Consider the following 16,624-nt stretch of genomic DNA (forward strand, 5'->3'; position numbering starts at 1 on the left):
ATCTCAACACGTATTTTGGCATCACGGGTATTATTTTAAGTGCTTGTAAATAGTCTCGTTATGCACCACAGCTGCTCTCAAAGCAACGGTACAATCTGCAGAGGCGGGGGACCCCAGCTTGGGGCTCAGAGAGGCCCCATTGCCACCGTGGCCCCTCGCACAGCAGCCAGCGCGGGGGCTGCGAGGTTTCCTCCTCGTGGGCTAAGGCATCGACGACTGCAATGCCAAAAAACCCTCCGGGAATTATATAAGTAAACATAGGCAGAGGGGGTTTGATAGAAAACAGCTTTGCCGATGATTGGATGCACATTTCCAACCCACACAGTATTTCTGGGAAGCCCAGAGCAGGCAGTGGTATACCCTCGCATTGCCAAGGCAGGTCTTGGAAAGACAGAGGGAGATCCAGACAACCTGAAGGAATTTGCTTTGGTACTTACAGTGTGCCAGAGACGGGCAGAAAACACTGAGACGGGCAGAAAACACTGAGACGGGCAGAAAACACTGAGACGGGCAGAAAACACGCTGCCCTGCAGCTCTGTCCCAAATCTCCTCCTCCTCTCACCAAAAAAAAAAAAAACCAAACCAAAAAAAACCCAGGACACGTGTTCCTTATTTGCTTGGGGGGGGGGGGAAGTTTTCAGGGCTGAAAAAAAGCTGCTTCAGATGGCGCAAAGCCAGCAGCATTCACATGGCAAAACAGGAAACCCAAGCATAACCTTGCCGGTGCCGTGGCTGGCCAGACCTGGCTCCGGGCGGCTGCCACGGAGAGGAGAAGTCACATCACCGGCACCTTAACCAGGAGCGTGGTTTTAGCCTGCGAGTGTCTTTCGTGAACAGTACAACCCTAAGTAGCCAGGGTGGACATCCAGGTAGCCCTCCATAACCACGGTTAGATACCTAGAAGCCCTGCCAACCGACCACAGAGCCTGTATTGCAGCTCTGACCTTACGGCAGCACCAGCTCCAGGTTTCCCAGTAGCACCAGTTCCCAGTGGGACTTTGCCAGTTTGTTTTCAGATTGCACAGCTTTTCTGCAGTTTCTGCAATGCAGCTTCCCCCTTTCAAAAAGAAAACAGGAAAAAGAAAGCAAAACAAAAACTCTCACTAATCCGTCACGCAGAGACACAGCAGCAACCCTTACTCGGGCTGCCCTTGCCGCCCCTCGGGCTTGCTTGCACCACAGGTTGCATTGGAAATACAGCAGAAAAATCCCTTTCTGGGTTATATGCACAGGACAGCAAGAATTTTGCTGGGTTTTACCCCAACCAAACCCTGGAGAAATATCCTTTTCCAGTGCAGACCGGTGCTTTCTGCCCGTCAGAGGCCACGAGACACCTGCCAGCCTTGTATCACAGCCCACCAAGATCCACTACCACAAACACCCTGGCTGGGCACCGGGACCCGAACCACAGGGATCTGGGGTCAGCGGGAGCTCTGCTGCCTGGATGCTGCAGTGAGGGGGGGACAGACGGACAGGGATGCTGCCAGCCCCCAGCGCAGGGATGCAGGAGCAGCGGGCTTCACCAGTGGTAGTTCAGGTACCTTGTGGGGCAGCAGGTCAGTGTGGGCTGGGGGATGTCTGGCTCTACGGCACTCCTAAGATTTAGGTAAAAATCTGCCACATTGAGGATTTGCTTTGCTGAGGCCAAGGTGTGAGCTAACTTCTTACACGGGAAAAGCTCGAGGTTGAAGAGAAGGGAGAGCAAGGGACCGGGAGCTGACATATGGGGGAAGAGAGGAGAGGGTGAATTAAGAGCTTTTCAGGATTTCTTTCTCAAAGCCATTACCTGTGGGCATTAAAACTTTGATTCACGTGGCAAAATCAGCCAGTAATAACCCCAATACGGCACTTTAGCCTCATTAATTTCCAAGTAATGTATTACAGACCCTGGCCATGCTCTTGCAAGCAGGGCCAGTGGCAACAGCACCAAGAGCACGTCCCTTAGCCAGGCCACTCTCGTCCCCACGTACCATCCTCAGCTCTTCCGACGGAATAATACAGGGCACCATGCTCTGGCCTCAGCCAGCCTGAGAGCTCAGACCGATAAGCCACCGGTGAGGATTCTGGCTGTGATTATTTCCTCCCCAGCAAGGCGTGCTGGCAGGAGGGCTTCCGAAATGCCGCCACGGGAAGGGACGGGGAGCAGCGGCAGGGAGAGCAGCAAAGCTGGCAGCTCGGCCGGACCTCTGCCGGCACCGATGACAACTGCATATCCTGAGCTTTTCACATGCAATTAATTATTCTATATGGCTTAATCCTTTACGACTAGCTTTGACTAGAACTGCTTAGCTGCTTTTCTATATGTGCGTCCATCCATATACGCATACACCCCTGCACACATACTATGCTTACATATACCTAAAATTATGTAGTACTTAGGAATATCCAAGAAGACGTCTCTTGTGCACAGTGCTTTCTAGGGCACTGCAAGGAAGGAGGGAAGGTTGCTTTTCTCTTTGCTAAAAATAGCTTTTTCCTCCCTCCATGACCGCATGCTTCCAGTCCAGCCCCAGCAAAGTGACTTTGCATCTGGAAAACCACTCAGCCTCAGCTCTCGGCAGAGCTCGCACCACCTACCCGGTAGCGAGACCCGGACTCTGACGGTTTTTGGCACAGCGCTAATAGTCACCACCGCTGGCAACAACCTGCTTCTCCATCCACCCACCTCGCGCCGACGAGAGGGGAAAGCGCTGCGCCTGGCAAAGGAACAAACACAACAACTTCAATTCTGAGTGCAACCTAAACGCACAGAAAGCAAATTTTGCTGCTTTAAACCAACCCGAGCCAGGGAGTGGTTTTCCAGACGCTCATGATTTCATCAGACCCAAGTCCAATTTTTTGATTCACAGGCTCAGCCAGCAATACACTGCGAAGCCCAAGTCACTGGTGGTCAACGGGACAGCACCGCTTCGGAGACCCAGGGCTGCCCGTCAGTCCCTCGCGCGCTGCAGGGTCCTGGTCACGGCACAAGGGAAAGGGTTTTGGGAACTCTGTGTCAATGCCACGGCCACGTTTGGCACTGTAAGGGTTAGCTCTCCCCCGAGAAACAGTCAAAGCCTCAACCTTGCGGCAGTCAGCAAGTCCTTCCCAGCAGGAATTGCCACACCGATGGCTCAGTCCTGCTCCTCTTAACAGGGGATTTTTTGTTTTTGTAAAGAAATTTTCCCTGCTGTAGGCGGATAGGGCAGGCACTGAGGCTGGGGAGGAAAATCCAGAACTTTTTAGCCCCTGGCCTAGTGAAAGCAGCACGGCCGCGTCCCTGGCTCCATGCGAGCCCTGCTGATGCTGGGAGCTGCGGGCGAGAGCCCCGCGCGCCCATGGGCAGCGGTGCCAGGGCCCTGCGCCTGCTCCCTTTGCAAACGTGCTCCGGCCCGGTGCGTGCCCTTCCCTGGGCTCCTCCTGGGTCATCACCGAGGAAAACATCACCAGCCACGTGGAGAGAAGACAGGCACACAACCTGTTCTCAGGAATTATTGCCTTTAAAGACTGTCAGTGCAGACCAGAAAGACTTAGCTGTTTCTGCCTGAGGATCTCCTGCGAGGTCACGAAGCACAAGTTTAGGTGAACTGAAAGTTTCCAGTTTTTTTGAGATAAAAATGTAAGTATAAGATAAAATATAAGCAATAAGAGAAAATTATAAGTATTAGATAAAATTTTATCTTATACTGTAAAATAACTGCTTTGTGATTTGGTGCCCAGCTCCAAGTTCTCCTGATTTTTGGTGGCCTCAACTATGGCAGGTTTGGGGACGGCCCGGCCAGCGCTGCCACTGTGCGCCCCGTGCCAGGGGACAGCACGACTCGGAGACTGGCACTGGGCTGCCGGTAAAGGTGAGCCGGGGAAGGCACCCTTGGGTTCCCACCCACACAGCCCGAGAAGGGGCTGAGCCGGCGCTGCCGCACGCGACGGCTCCTGGAGTGACGTGAAACGGGATGGAAGGCGGCACGCGATGCACGCCAGCTGCACGCGGAGCGCAGCACCAGCAAAACAGGATATGGTTATGCTCTGAAAGGTGTTTCAGAAATGAAAAGTCTATCTGTACAGTAAATACACTCGCTGCCCCAAGCATGGGCTATGCTTTCTTATAAATGGTTGCCTTCTGCGGAAATGAAAGTGCAAAATTGAGCATCCATCACATATTTGATCAGGAAAAGAAAAGAAAAAGATGTCATCTTCAGAGCCCGTGTGTTCAGCCATGGTGGGGGTGGTACTGCCGTTAGGCTTGGGACTTGGCTCGACTCTGCTGCCTATGAAAGAGGTGTCCAAAGCGTCCCCCTCGGCCCCAGGGTCCCCTCTGCGGAGGCAGGTGGGTGCCAGGGTCACGCAGGGAAAGGCTGGCAGGGCAGGGGCAGAGCCTGGGGCCTGCCAGGTTTCACATCACATAATTTTGGGGTGGGGGGGAAAGGAAATAAAAGGTTTTTCTTTAAATCGCTGCAGTGAAAACACTTTGCAAAGTGTGAGAGCACACGGCAGAGGTGGCTGCCGGGAGGTGCTGGCAAGCACAGGGAAAGTTTTGCATCCCGGATACCACTGCAATTACGGAAACACTCTAGGACTAACGTGAGCAGAGCTGGCATCCTCCACAGAGGTCCCAGCACATCGCCCAGGACACTCCGCAGCAGCGACAAGCCCCATTTAAGCAATAAACCCCAAACCTCCGCTGCTTCTAGTCCAAAAGCATCAGCAGATTAATCCATCTCTGCACCCAAGGGGACAACTCTGCGGCAAAGATCCCACAGTGCTGAAAGCTCTGGCTCCCACACAAGATTAATTAAGGCACATTAAGTAATCAGCAGGCTTACAAAAAAAAAAAAAAAAGGGCTAGAAGCTTTAACTAGTAGGAGTATTAGCTGCTAAAACAGGCGAGTGCCTGCGTGTTTTGGGAGGTGCAAGCTGCAAAGCCCCGGCGAGGAGCTGTGCCACCGCAGGGATGACAAAACCCAGCACACCGTGAGGCTATAAAAGCCCACGACGTGCCCCAGAGATTAATTTCCTATAAAACCACAATAAAAAGAAGTATATAGAGCTGCAAAACCCTGCTATAAGCTGGGATTGTTATATGAATAAATCAATAATGCTTTAAAGGAGTAGGTGTCACTGAGACCCTGGTACCTGCTGCGAGCACGTGAGGCTGCGGTGGGGACACCGCAGGGGACCGGGCCCCGGGCACCCGTACGAGCCTTCTGCAGACCTGCAAGCCCCTCCACAAGTCACGCTGCAAAATAAGCCCTGTTCTCCTGAGCAGACATGCAAGAAAAATGAATGCATGCAAATTTAAAAAGTTGCGGATAATTTTAGGTTGAATCGCTACGGAAATGGTTAAAAAAAAGTTGCTTTTTCAAAGTGATCAATTGAATCAAGAATCCTCCATCCCTCTTGATATTAAAAAAATGGTTTTTAATACTTCTTGAGCTAGAGTCCCCAGACGGATAACTTCAGAAGCGCTACTTCTCAAACTCATCGTATCCCTGAGCGCACACTGGCAAGCGAGCAGCGCGTGCCGTGGCCAGCAGTGCCCTCTGCCGATGGCCACCGCCTGCCGAGCACCCAGCGGGTGCAGGGGCCTGGAGCCAGGGGCCACGGAGATGGGCAACGCCGCTTTGTGGCACAAGCATTTATTTGTAAGAGAAGAGTCCTCAGCTCTGGCCCTGGTTTGCTCCTCATGAGCTGCCGAAATCCGCTGAATAGGAAAATAACGACCGTGGAGAACCTCCTGCTTTTGGGGAAGCCCAAACCAGACGGTGATCAGCTCCAGCGCGAATCTCTGAAGCCCCCCCCAAAGCGCTGGGTGCAGGGACCCGCAGCGCGGGGGTCACAACGTCCAGACGGGAGCGAGGGAACCTTTCCCAGAAAGCTGGGGAAGGGACAGGAAAATAACCGATGAAGCATCTCGCTCCGCCAGCCTCGTTAGCCGCGTGTCCTCGGCAGACAGGGGCTCTGCGAGCTGGTGCTGCCGAGGCGTCGAGCCCCCCGGACCCCCAGCACCGGCAGCGGGGGAGGCTGCTGGGGCGACAGCAACCTCGCAGCAAACGGCGGCTGTCACGCTGCGGCGGCAGTTTCCAAAACACCCCAAAACCAACAGCACCTTTACATACGTGTAAATATATATAGAGAAAAAAACCACAAAAAAGAAAGAAAGAAAAAGGGTCAGGTCCAGCTCGGCCGCGGGGCAGGAGGAGCAGCACAGAAAGCGCTGCTGGCCGGGGAGGGCCCTGCTCTGCTCCGCTCCCCTCCCGCGCGGGCGCAGGCTGCTGCGCCCGCCAGTTGCACTTTTGCTTTGCACGTCAAGAGGGGTGGGGACCCGCTGCCGGCACCCACGGATCGGGGCCCGTGGGGGTCACACCGGAGCAGCCCGCTGAGACAGCAAAGGTAGGACCGATATTCTTTTATCCCCAGTTATCTTTGGTTCAGGCTAACGGGTTTAAATTGTACTTTTTTTGATTATTGCAACGTAGACTTGGTGCCTCTTTGACTCGCACTAGGAGTGCCGAGAGGGGATGGGGACACCCCGGCGAGAGGCAGGAGGTGCAGCTTTAATCACGGACCCCTGTGAGTCTCCCAAAGTAAATGAGTAGAAGCGAGGAGACGCAGGCTAAGCCCAGGTACGGGCGAGGAGCTAATATCTCCATTTATCAGAAGAGCAAGCTCCATGTAAGTGCCCTGTGTATCCGAGGGAGGAGGGGTACAGCTTAAGCCAAAATAGCCAGCCATGAAGTTCAAAACCATATTTTCTATTACGGTTACATGAGTATCAAGAAGCTACGTGTAAGAATAACACCAATTGCGGCGATTCTTAACCTTGCAAAACCCACAGCTGCTTGTGAAGGGACTTGTCTGTGAGTGGACTTTTTGAGGCCACACGGCCCCATCTCCCCAAGCCCGGGGCGAACTGGGCTGATTCACTCGTTACTCGGGGTCTCACTTGGGTTCGCCTCACTGTATTTGTCCCGTGGGTTTCCTTAAGCAGTCTGTTCCTCGCAAGAGGCAGTACGCTGACTTTCCACTGGCGATTTTCCACTTAATGGTAAGAAGGGGGGGAGGCAGGGTTATCTGTGCCCCCCCCACTGCTCGCAGCCTGGTGAGCGTGGGCGCATGGCTGCGCCTCCCCGGGGGGCATGTGCTGACAGTTTGGGTGGAAAAATTGCAGCTTTGGTGCTCGTTACTATGCACAGCTATCAGGGACATCAGGGTGCGCCAGGAAGAGAGAAGAGGGGTGGGGAATTAGGCAAATACACAACACCGCTGCTCCAGGTTTATTTTCCCTTTTTAACCAGTATAAGTATTAACAAGGGAGGACGAGAGCTTTTGCAAAGGATTAAAAGGCAAAACCAGCGTATTTCACATGGCATTAAACCAGAGCGTTTATTTTTCCTGCACTTTCTTGGAATTTACCCAGCCAAAATCCCCCCGGTGTCCCCAGCTGCCTGCCCGCCTGACTCACCGCCCAGCGGCACGCAGCCAGCCCCCCGCCACCGCAGCCCGGCCCCTCGTCCCAGTGAGCTCCCCCGGGCTCCAGCCCCACAGCCCCTTCCCAAAATTTCAGTGCCAGAGCAGGGTCTCCCTCGGGCAGATGCCGGCAGCTCCGCCACTCCTCCCAGCACGGCCGTGGGCAGAAGGGCAGGGAGTGTGGGCAAGGCGGAGGGGAGGCATGCCACAGAAACCTTAATCATGAGCAAATGAGAAATTAATGCAAGAACAAATAGAAAGAAACCTTTTCTTTCTGCTGTGCCAATGCCCCCCAGTCCTAACCTGTAAGATCTTGGCTGTTCCGCTGCTTTTTCCCCTGGAGCAGCCACTCACCACCTTCAGTGACTCACATTTCAGGTGACCACAGAAATCAGATGGGATGCACAGGCACTTACTCCGGTACTCTGCAACTGAGTCAAAGTGAAAAAGCCGCTCTCACCCATATCACTTTGCAAACACAGCATTAGCAAATATATTCCGGCAACTCAAGAGTACACCTGGTGCAGAAGAGATGCTGGGCGAGGGGAAGGATGCTCTGGAGGCTGCCAGTACCCGGGCTGGGAGGTGCTGCAGCCCAGAGGTGCCTGGGCTGGGGTAGGGCAGGCAGGGAACGCGGCGGGTCGGCGTTCCTGCTGTGCCGGGACAAGCACAGCAAAACACAGGAGGCCCCGAGGATGCCAAAGAAAAGCGCTCTGGCCTCTGTGGGCAGACGCTACCAAAGAGGAAATAAAAGAGAAACCTCCACAGTTAGCACAGCAAGAGGCGGCATTGCTCCTATGGAAGAAGGCATAAACCCCAAATATCTACCAGAAAACTGCTTCGAGGGAGAAAAGCCTTTATCCTCCCTTGACATTTCTTAAAGGAACTAAAAAGCAATCCTATGCAACAATCAGTTTATATTTCTAACATTTCTATTTTCAGTTACTACCTATTAATCATCACTACTAGTAGTTATCTCTGCCGAAATAGGACAGCAGCACTTCAGGTGACATAGAAAACAAGTGGTTACTGGAGAAGCCCGGCACAGGACACCGCTGCCCTGCTCTGGTCCCTGGGCCAGCTCCCGTGTCCCCACATCCCCAGCCAACTGCACAGGGAGGGACAGAGCCCCCACCACACCTCCTCTGCTTGTGTGGCTTCAGCAGGAAACTGGATTTCTATTTGAAATTACCCCTGTGCACATTCTCCTTTTATTTTAGGCTGTGGAGGCAAAGGAGGAAAAAATAGAAGAGCAGTCCCAGTCAGCAGCACGCCCAAGCCTCCCCCCGAAAGGGTAAGTCAGCAGATGATACCGGGGTGTCAGGTACAGTACCAGCTGCTGCTCTGCCCACATCACCTCTGCCACAGCCTTTACTAGGTTTTACAGCATAAATACCAGCCCCACACCAAACTGGGGTGCCTACGCACTCACTGCTCACCTGGGCCAGCAGCGCTCCTTGCGAGAAGGGTGCTTGGTGGCAGGATCCAGCCAGGCTGAGCTGGTACCCTGGTTCTGGGAGGCAGCAGGAGGGTTGGGGAGCATCCCAGGCTCCCTAAGGACCTGAGCTCCAAGAAGGGACAGACGAGGCACGATACTGCAGCAGGGGCAGCACCTACAAACAGCACCTGCCCATGGGCTGCTCTCCCCCAAGCTGGTTTAAGAGCCTCTCCTCCACTGAGCTGGGCTTTAAGAGCTGCTGTGGCTTTGCTTCCTGGGGTAAAACCCACAGGATTTGCTAACGAGGGTCCTGGGTTGACCCGGGCAGTGATAACCACCCTCAGGTGAGGAGCCTGATTGCTCGTGGGGGGTGTGACAGGCTCCGACGCGGGCATGGGGCAGAGCCCTGCTGCACCCCAGGCCCACGGGTGTTGCGGCCGTGACTGCTCCTACATCCCCAGCTCCTGCACTTGTTCATATGGAGCATACGGGTATATAGCTGCCCTTCAGCATATAGAGAATACTTTACACAATACGTGCCCAGCTTCAACAAGCGTTAACAAGCCCTGGTTGTAAAGGCTGGCTACAAAACGTACCTGGTGTTTCTGACTCATTAAGTCCAAATGAGAAGTCTTCATCCAGAGCCCTGACATGGCTGACTGTGGGGTCTCCTGGGCAAAATAGGGGGGAAAAACCATGGAGGGCAAGACAGAAGCCACGTCTGGGGAGAGTCTTGCACCTACCACCGCAGCCAGCCCCCTGCTCCAAGGGGAAGCGAGCACAGAGCATGTGAAACAAAATTTCCTCTTTCTGGAGCTTTTTTTAGCATCCTGCTGGTTTTTACATAGCACATTTGGCTGAACTTTGCAATGTTACTGCTCGGGATTTCCAAAGCGCAGTTTCTCACATTGCCGTGTTTTCACAACCCCTCCGAGGGTGGCAGCTCTCGCAGGGGCATTTCTGGGTGCCCTGGGCGAGCACCCTCGTTGTTCCCGGCTTTAGCTGGGCTTTCTGGGACCCCTTGTGCTGCAGGGTTGCAGCCCTAGGGAGAGGCAGAAGGTGCTGGAAGCGCATCCCTGCCCCGGGGCCGGGCTGGAGGGAACAGAGGATGGTGTTGCAGGAAAGTTGCTGTGCAGTGGGGATGGGGAAATGCAGGTGCTGGGGGGCAGCAGGAAAAATGCTCGTGTGCACGTGTGTGCGCACGTGTGTGCGCACTGGGCTGCGAACAGACAGATGGGCTGGGACTGCACCTTGTCCTCCTCTTCGCATGTCTCATGGCCCAGCGATGGAGGCAGGGTGGATTTACCCACCCGGGAATGCAGCCAGAGGAAAAGGAGCATGGTTCAGTCTCCCTGCCTGGGTGATAGGAGCCACCGGGCAAGAGATGAGAGGAAGGACAAGCTTGTTTAAAAAACAAAATATTTTAAAAAATCCCTGGAAGGCAGAGCTGGGTGATGCAGGTTTAGGGCTTTATCTTGCAAACGCCCCTGTAGATGCTCCCCGCCCAGGCGTAGCCCTGCCCAAGCAGTGTTGGCAGGAGCGGTGCCAGCTGGGCGCGTGTGCCTCTGCGGGAGCGGGACACCGCAAAGTCACCCGAGCTGCTCGCTGCTGACCCTTCAGAGCAAACTTCAGGCACGAAGTTGAGACATTCTGGGTGGGAAAAAAGTGAAAATCAACCCAAGGCAAAGCTGTGCAGCTCCTCGCGAGTCACCCTCGCTCTGCTGGGCGGGCTGCCCGTGTCCTAGGGGACGGTGCTGGTGTCTGGGGAGCCAAGAGGAACAGAGGAGCTCTCTGGGAGCGAGAGGATGCACCCGGTCACTGGTGCCCCAGCCCTACAACGCGGTTGTTTTGCTCAGACACCCTGGCAGGACCAGGACCTGGATGGGAAGCCCGGACACGTCATGCTGCGGAGTCTCCTGTAACAGTAAAGATGGACACATCTTCACAGGGCCTCAGCATCGCCATGGAAAACCAACATGAAAGAGAGCATCCCTCCCATCCTCTCTAAGTACCAGTCCCCAGGAAGCAGCTCTGGATGCTTTCCCAGCACAGCCTGCTCTGCCTGTACCTATAGTCAGCATTTTTTCAAGCCCAGCAAGGCAATTTCCGACCACTCGGGGAGGATGTACTGGTTTTGGCCAACTGGTTTGGCTCGATCCCAGTACAGAGGAGAAGGGAGGAACCCACCTGAACCCCAAAGGGGTTAACCACTGCCGAGGGCGAGCTCTGAAGCCCCAGGGAACCCCAGAGCATGACAGGTCCTGCCAAAAAGCAGCCACATCCACAACCCCCTCCCAGTTACTTGTCCCAGTCAAGCTCCAGCACGTGGAAACCGAAGCCCTCGGCCTGAGTTACCCAGCAGTGATGGATAAAACCTAACAAGTAGGTGAGCACCAATTAGTTTTTCTGCATGACGAAGGGATTACTCACATTTCTAGAATTAGTCGTGCAGGCTTGTGCATTGGAAGTTAGGCGGAGAATTAATAAAAGAATCGGAAAGTCTTTGAACAGAAGGCTAATTAACTCTACGGCTTATTAATCGTTGCTTCTGAAGTTTAACGGGATTATTTCACGAGCCATTTTGCTCTACTGGTTATGTTAGATGCTGGCTCCCTGGAAGAAAGGAAGACATCTCCGTCTTGTTGGACTCGTTACTCAATGGTATGCAAGAGAAACTACACAAATAGACACAGAATAGACACCCCCCCAAACCGTTTCCTTTTGTAGAAGATTTTCTGTTTCCACCCAAAGCTATTTCAAGGTTTCGGTGCAATCATGCTGGCAAAGTGTTGAACATCAGCTTCATTAATAAATGTTCACATTTTAACTCCTATACCTCAAAGCACAGGAAAAACCATCAGGGACTGCAGCAGGATATAATTTTGCCTTTATAAAGGTGCCTTTGGCATCTTGGTTGGTACCTACAAACTTTTCCCAATTAGACCTGTAGGTTAATTCTTCATGCTGAAGCAAAAGGCAAGCCTGAGAGGGTTTGGACAGAGATCTGAATTTCCTCTATATTTATCAGATCTGGGTTTGTTTTTTTTTTTTTTTAGTCTGACAGATTTAGATAATTTCAGCTGCTTACCATGCAAACAATTTTAAAATAAAGTCCACCTACAGTCACCTTAGTGGCAATATCTGGTATTTCCCACAGCCACAGCAGTCACATGCGCAAGATGGGTAAAGGAAAGGCTTAGAAAAAGCAGTTGTGAGAAAGCCAAATTTAATATAATGCAAGTAGTCCTGCGGCAAGAAGTGTTTAATTAAGTGGGCCAGTTGTTCCTGCTTGCATGCAAGTGTTTTATGTTCTGTTTATGAAAGATGAACGAAAAAGTTGACCCGGGTTTGGTGAAAGCCACCGACTTGGGACTTTCACTCTGTGCCGCAGCAGCAGCAGCGGCTGCACCGGTGGAAAAATATTCATTTCTCAGCTGAGTGTGTCAGGCTCGTTTACATAAAAAGCAGATTTTGTTCTGTCATCTTCTCGGCTGTCTATAGCCGTGGTGCGGGGGGAAGTTTCTGAAGGGCTTTCCTGGGAAGACCAGGGGAGCGTTAAACTCAGGAGTGCAGTGTGAGGCAAGAGCATCCCTCTGCCCGCGGCGGGGCAGCGAGGAGGGATGCAGGCACGGCGCTCACCGGAGCATCCCTGCGCTGGCTGCGCGCTCGGGCGCGGCGGGACCAACGCAACTGGAGGCAAGGGGAGAGTCGGATGGAAAAGCTGGAGCTGGGAAAGACGCGGCTGCAGGAGCCTGGCAGCAAGTTAAACATGCTCTGCTATCAGGGGTGACTTCTGCTTGGCGGTCTAGCACGGGAGGCTGGTTTGTAGCAGCAATTAAACACATTTTCTATTTATTCCTCAGTGGTTTTGCACCTGCCTTCACTGGGCAAGGCACGGCGCTTGTTAGGCGGGAGAAGAGCCGATCACCACAGATGCTACGAGCAATAGGTTTCTGCTAGAGAGATGCTCTTGCAAGCTTTGCCATACCTTTTGCTTTGTAAGACCCGTGTCTCCCCGCAGCGTTCTAACTGCACCTTTCTGTCTTTCAGCTGCAGGGCCACGTCGGTTGTCAAACTCCCGTGTTGAGAGAAGTGGCTGAAATGCCACCCAAAAGGTGACAGAGGTGCAGCTCCAGTGACGAACTGTCAACTGCTTCGGCACGTGACGATGCATTTCTCGGTGTGGATCCTCTCCCTGTCAGTCCTGCAAGCCACTAGAGTCAGGTCTGGGAACTTCTGACAAAGAGCATGAGCAAAGCACCCGAGCAGGACTTTAATTAACTCACTCACCCCATAACGAAGCTCCTCCCCAGAGTGGACGCGATGATCTGGTAACCGAAGCCTCACACACGGATGCCAGAGCTGAACCTTTTTATTTAAGCACCGACAACCCGAGGACAACCGGGCTGCAGGATGCAAGTGAGGAACATGTTATCATGCTGGGGCTGAGCACGGATCTGGAGCACAACCATGACGAACAGTTCGACCTGCACCGAAACAGACCTCAAGACCTACTATGCGATTACGTACACTTTCATCCTGATCCCTGGACTCATAGGAAACACATTAGCTTTGTGGGTCTTTTACGGCTACATGAAAGAGACTAAAAGGGCCGTAATATTTATGATCAATTTAGCCATCGCCGACTTATCGCAGGTTTTGTCCTTGCCCTTGAGGATTTTCTACTACTTGACCGGAACGTGGGAATTTGGAGGAGGTCTCTGCATGCTTTGCTTCTACCTGAAGTACGTCAATATGTACGCCAGCATCTACTTCTTGGTTTGCATCAGTGTAAGACGATATTTGTTTCTGATGCACCCATTCAAATTCAGCAACTGCAAACGCATCTGCGATGTGTATATCAGCATCGTTGGGTGGGTCGTGGTCTGCATTGGCTGTTTGCCCTTCCCGCTTCTCAGACTTCACCGGGATGATAAAAACACGTGTTTTGTGGATCTCCCCGTAAAGGACGTTGAGCTTCCCCTCTCCATTGCAATGATGACGATAGGTGAATTGGTGGGGTTCGTAACACCCCTACTCATCATCCTATACTGCTCGTGGAAGACCATCTTATCACTAAAAGAAAAAAATTCTGCTTCACATGACCTCGGAGAGAAAAAAAAGGCTTTAAAGATGATTCTCACCTGCGCTCTGGTATTTCTGATTTGCTTTGCACCTTATCATATCAGCTTTCCACTAGATTTCTTTGTCAAAACCAAAAAGATTAAAAATGGCTGCGTCCAGAAGGTGATCTCGGTGTTTCACGTTGTAGCTTTGTGCCTTGCCAGCTTGAACTCCTGTGTGGACCCAGTCATCTACTACTTTACTACAGATGAGTTCCGGAGACGCCTTTCCAGGCAGGATTTGCAGGACAGCATTCAGCTCCACAACCTCAGTTACGTGAGGAAGCACTCCAGAGATGGGCTCAGGGAGGACGCCATGGACTACTAGCGCTGGCCTTCCCCAAATGGTTGCCAGGACTTCAAAAGTTCACTATGTTTTGGGGGTTTGGCCCAATTTTTTTTCCCCCAGGACACTGAGAGCGACGATTCAGACAAGCTTCTGCTGATTTCAGTGAGGGTTGGAGAAAAAACAAACAAAATCCCCCCCCAAACCCAAACCTGACTGAAAGTATGTTGAGTTAATACTTGGGTTGCAAATTTTCTCTGACTATAAATAACACCGTGTAATTCCCACGGGCCTTATTTCTAAGCTGGGCAGCCAGGTAGCTTTGGCAGTAGGACGAGGACGCGGATCCGTGGCGAGAGGTGATGCTGTGCCCCCCCCGGGTAATGCCCCGGGGGGCCATTACCCGGCCACGTCCTGGTCACGCACCCTGGCTTCAGCGAGAGGCAGCAAAGATTTTGGGGTCTTGCTACGCAGAAAGAATTTGGTCCTAAAAATTAGTAGGTGACACAGTATTATATATTTCTGAAGCGAAAGACAATCCAGCAGTGACCAATTTCTATGGCGAGTGCCAAGAGCCTGCCTCAAGCCATGTTGGCCACGGAGCGAGGAGCGTAAGGTGGCCGCAAAGGACTTGCCATTTAAATAATCAACCAAGCCTCCATTTTGGGGTGTAGCAAATGACATACGCCCAAATCACAGAGTCATTGAAGCGTCCAGACACTATTTTTCTGCCATCGGTTCCCATTTCTGGCTCGAAAGCCGTATGGTTTGAAGCCAGATCGCTGCCTTGGATAAGCTTTAACCACGGGGCTGTGCTTTGAGGGTATTTATTCAGGCTAGATGTCCATCGAGCCTTTCAGGTGCTCTTTTCACCAAAGATGGGGCAAATTATTTCCCTTTCCCTGATAACTGACCCTGCGCCATCACATCTACTCTTCATTAGCAGCAGCTTGATTAAAACGCGGTCAGAGGAACCAAACCTGTCTGAAGTTTACTGGAATGGGAACTCACTATAAGCAGAGTCCAAGGTGCCACCCAACAGCCTACGAGAGACTTTTAAGAAAGGCTCAAACGTGGACGTATTTTTAATAACAATTTCTTTAAAATCAAACAGCAGAAGCTTTGGGCTTGACTGGTATTTCATTTGCACCTTCTTGTAAAAATTATTTTTTCTGTGAACATTTGAAATGTTACATTTTGAAATGTACAAATACTGTGATGGTATTAGGTTTTATTTAACGCAAATGTTGTTTTATAGATTTAATTTATAAAAAAAATATATATTTTGTGGAAAAATGATGTGAATCCCAGAGAGTGTTGGAACACAGAAAGCCTTTTTTTTCTTTTTAAAACCCCTTCCATATAATAAACCCAAACCCCACCACCTCAACCCTACAGAAGTCTGAGCCAGTGTGTCTGTACCTGAGTGTGTCGGCTGAGTAAGCCCTGCTAATTCATGGAAACCAAGCAGCACATTGTAATTTGTTCACAGCAATGAAAAAATATTTATTTTTTTATTTCCTGTTGTATATAATAAAAAAATCCTTTTTTTTTTAAGTTTTAGATGTAATTCTTGGCCCACTCTCCCCTCTGTAACCGCATCACCAATACACGCTTCCACGGACCATCGCGTGGCAGCACTTGGATCGCCGACGCCTCTCGAGCACCTGTAGCACATTTTAGATGCCTTTTCAAAATTATGTTAATCTCCTTCTTGCCCTGGGGAGAAAAGCAAAACGCTGGCTTGCAAAGGGACAAAACACACTGCTGCAAACCGCAGCAGCTCATCTGCCCCCCCCGAGAGCCCATCGCCGTCCTTTCTGGCCGCTGTCCCCCGTCCCTGGCCGCGTGGGAGGCGAGCAGGATGGTCCTGTACACCCCCCAGAGCTACTTTTAGCTTCCGAGGGGAAAAGATGTTACACAAAGCGGCGTCAGAAGTTCAGAAATCATTCAATGAGAAAAACCTCAGTAAGCTTAAGTTTTCCCACCTAGAAAATACTGTGGGTGCAACACGAGCCATTTCCCCCGCTGCCATAGCAATGTGGTTTATTCATATTAGTATCAACGGTCTCTTTTTACAGGAAGTCGGGTGTAATAGTTGCGGTAGATCACATGAGCTGAATTCAGGAGAGACCTGCCTGCCCTCCCCCTGCCCCAGCACCTCTGCTCCAGGTGGGATTTGCTTGGGCCACCATCGCAGAGGTCTCACAAGCCCTTGGCTGATGTTGCCACGGACATCTGGAGAATCAAGGTATGACGCAGATGAACAGAAGGTGTATTTTCACGTCCTGTTGATGGCTTGGGATCCATGATCCCAGCCCATGCTTGAGC

General features: G+C 52.0%; 1 protein-coding gene across 2 annotated transcripts; it reads left to right on the plus strand.

Annotated features, from left to right (window-relative positions):
- The first annotated feature begins 6,297 nt into the window (after nucleotides 1-6,297).
- GPR174 (G protein-coupled receptor 174) lies at nucleotides 6,298-14,335 on the plus strand. Of its 2 annotated transcripts, XM_072877027.1 has the most exons (3): nucleotides 6,298-6,369; nucleotides 8,667-8,740; nucleotides 12,935-14,335. In XM_072877027.1, the coding sequence occupies exon 3, from the start codon at nucleotides 13,355-13,357 to the stop codon at nucleotides 14,333-14,335; it is 981 nt and encodes a 326-aa protein (XP_072733128.1). In that variant the 5' UTR covers nucleotides 6,298-6,369; nucleotides 8,667-8,740; nucleotides 12,935-13,354. The 2 variants fall into 2 exon arrangements, with proteins under 2 accessions (XP_072733128.1, XP_072733129.1); XM_072877028.1 differs by lacking the exon at nucleotides 8,667-8,740 and having other exon boundaries at nucleotides 6,304-6,369.
- Nucleotides 14,336-16,624: the final 2,289 nt, after the last annotated feature.

The sequence above is a fragment of the Ciconia boyciana genome, chromosome 12 (assembly GCF_034638445.1).
Source record: "Ciconia boyciana chromosome 12, ASM3463844v1, whole genome shotgun sequence".
NCBI lineage: Eukaryota > Metazoa > Chordata > Aves > Ciconiiformes > Ciconiidae > Ciconia > Ciconia boyciana.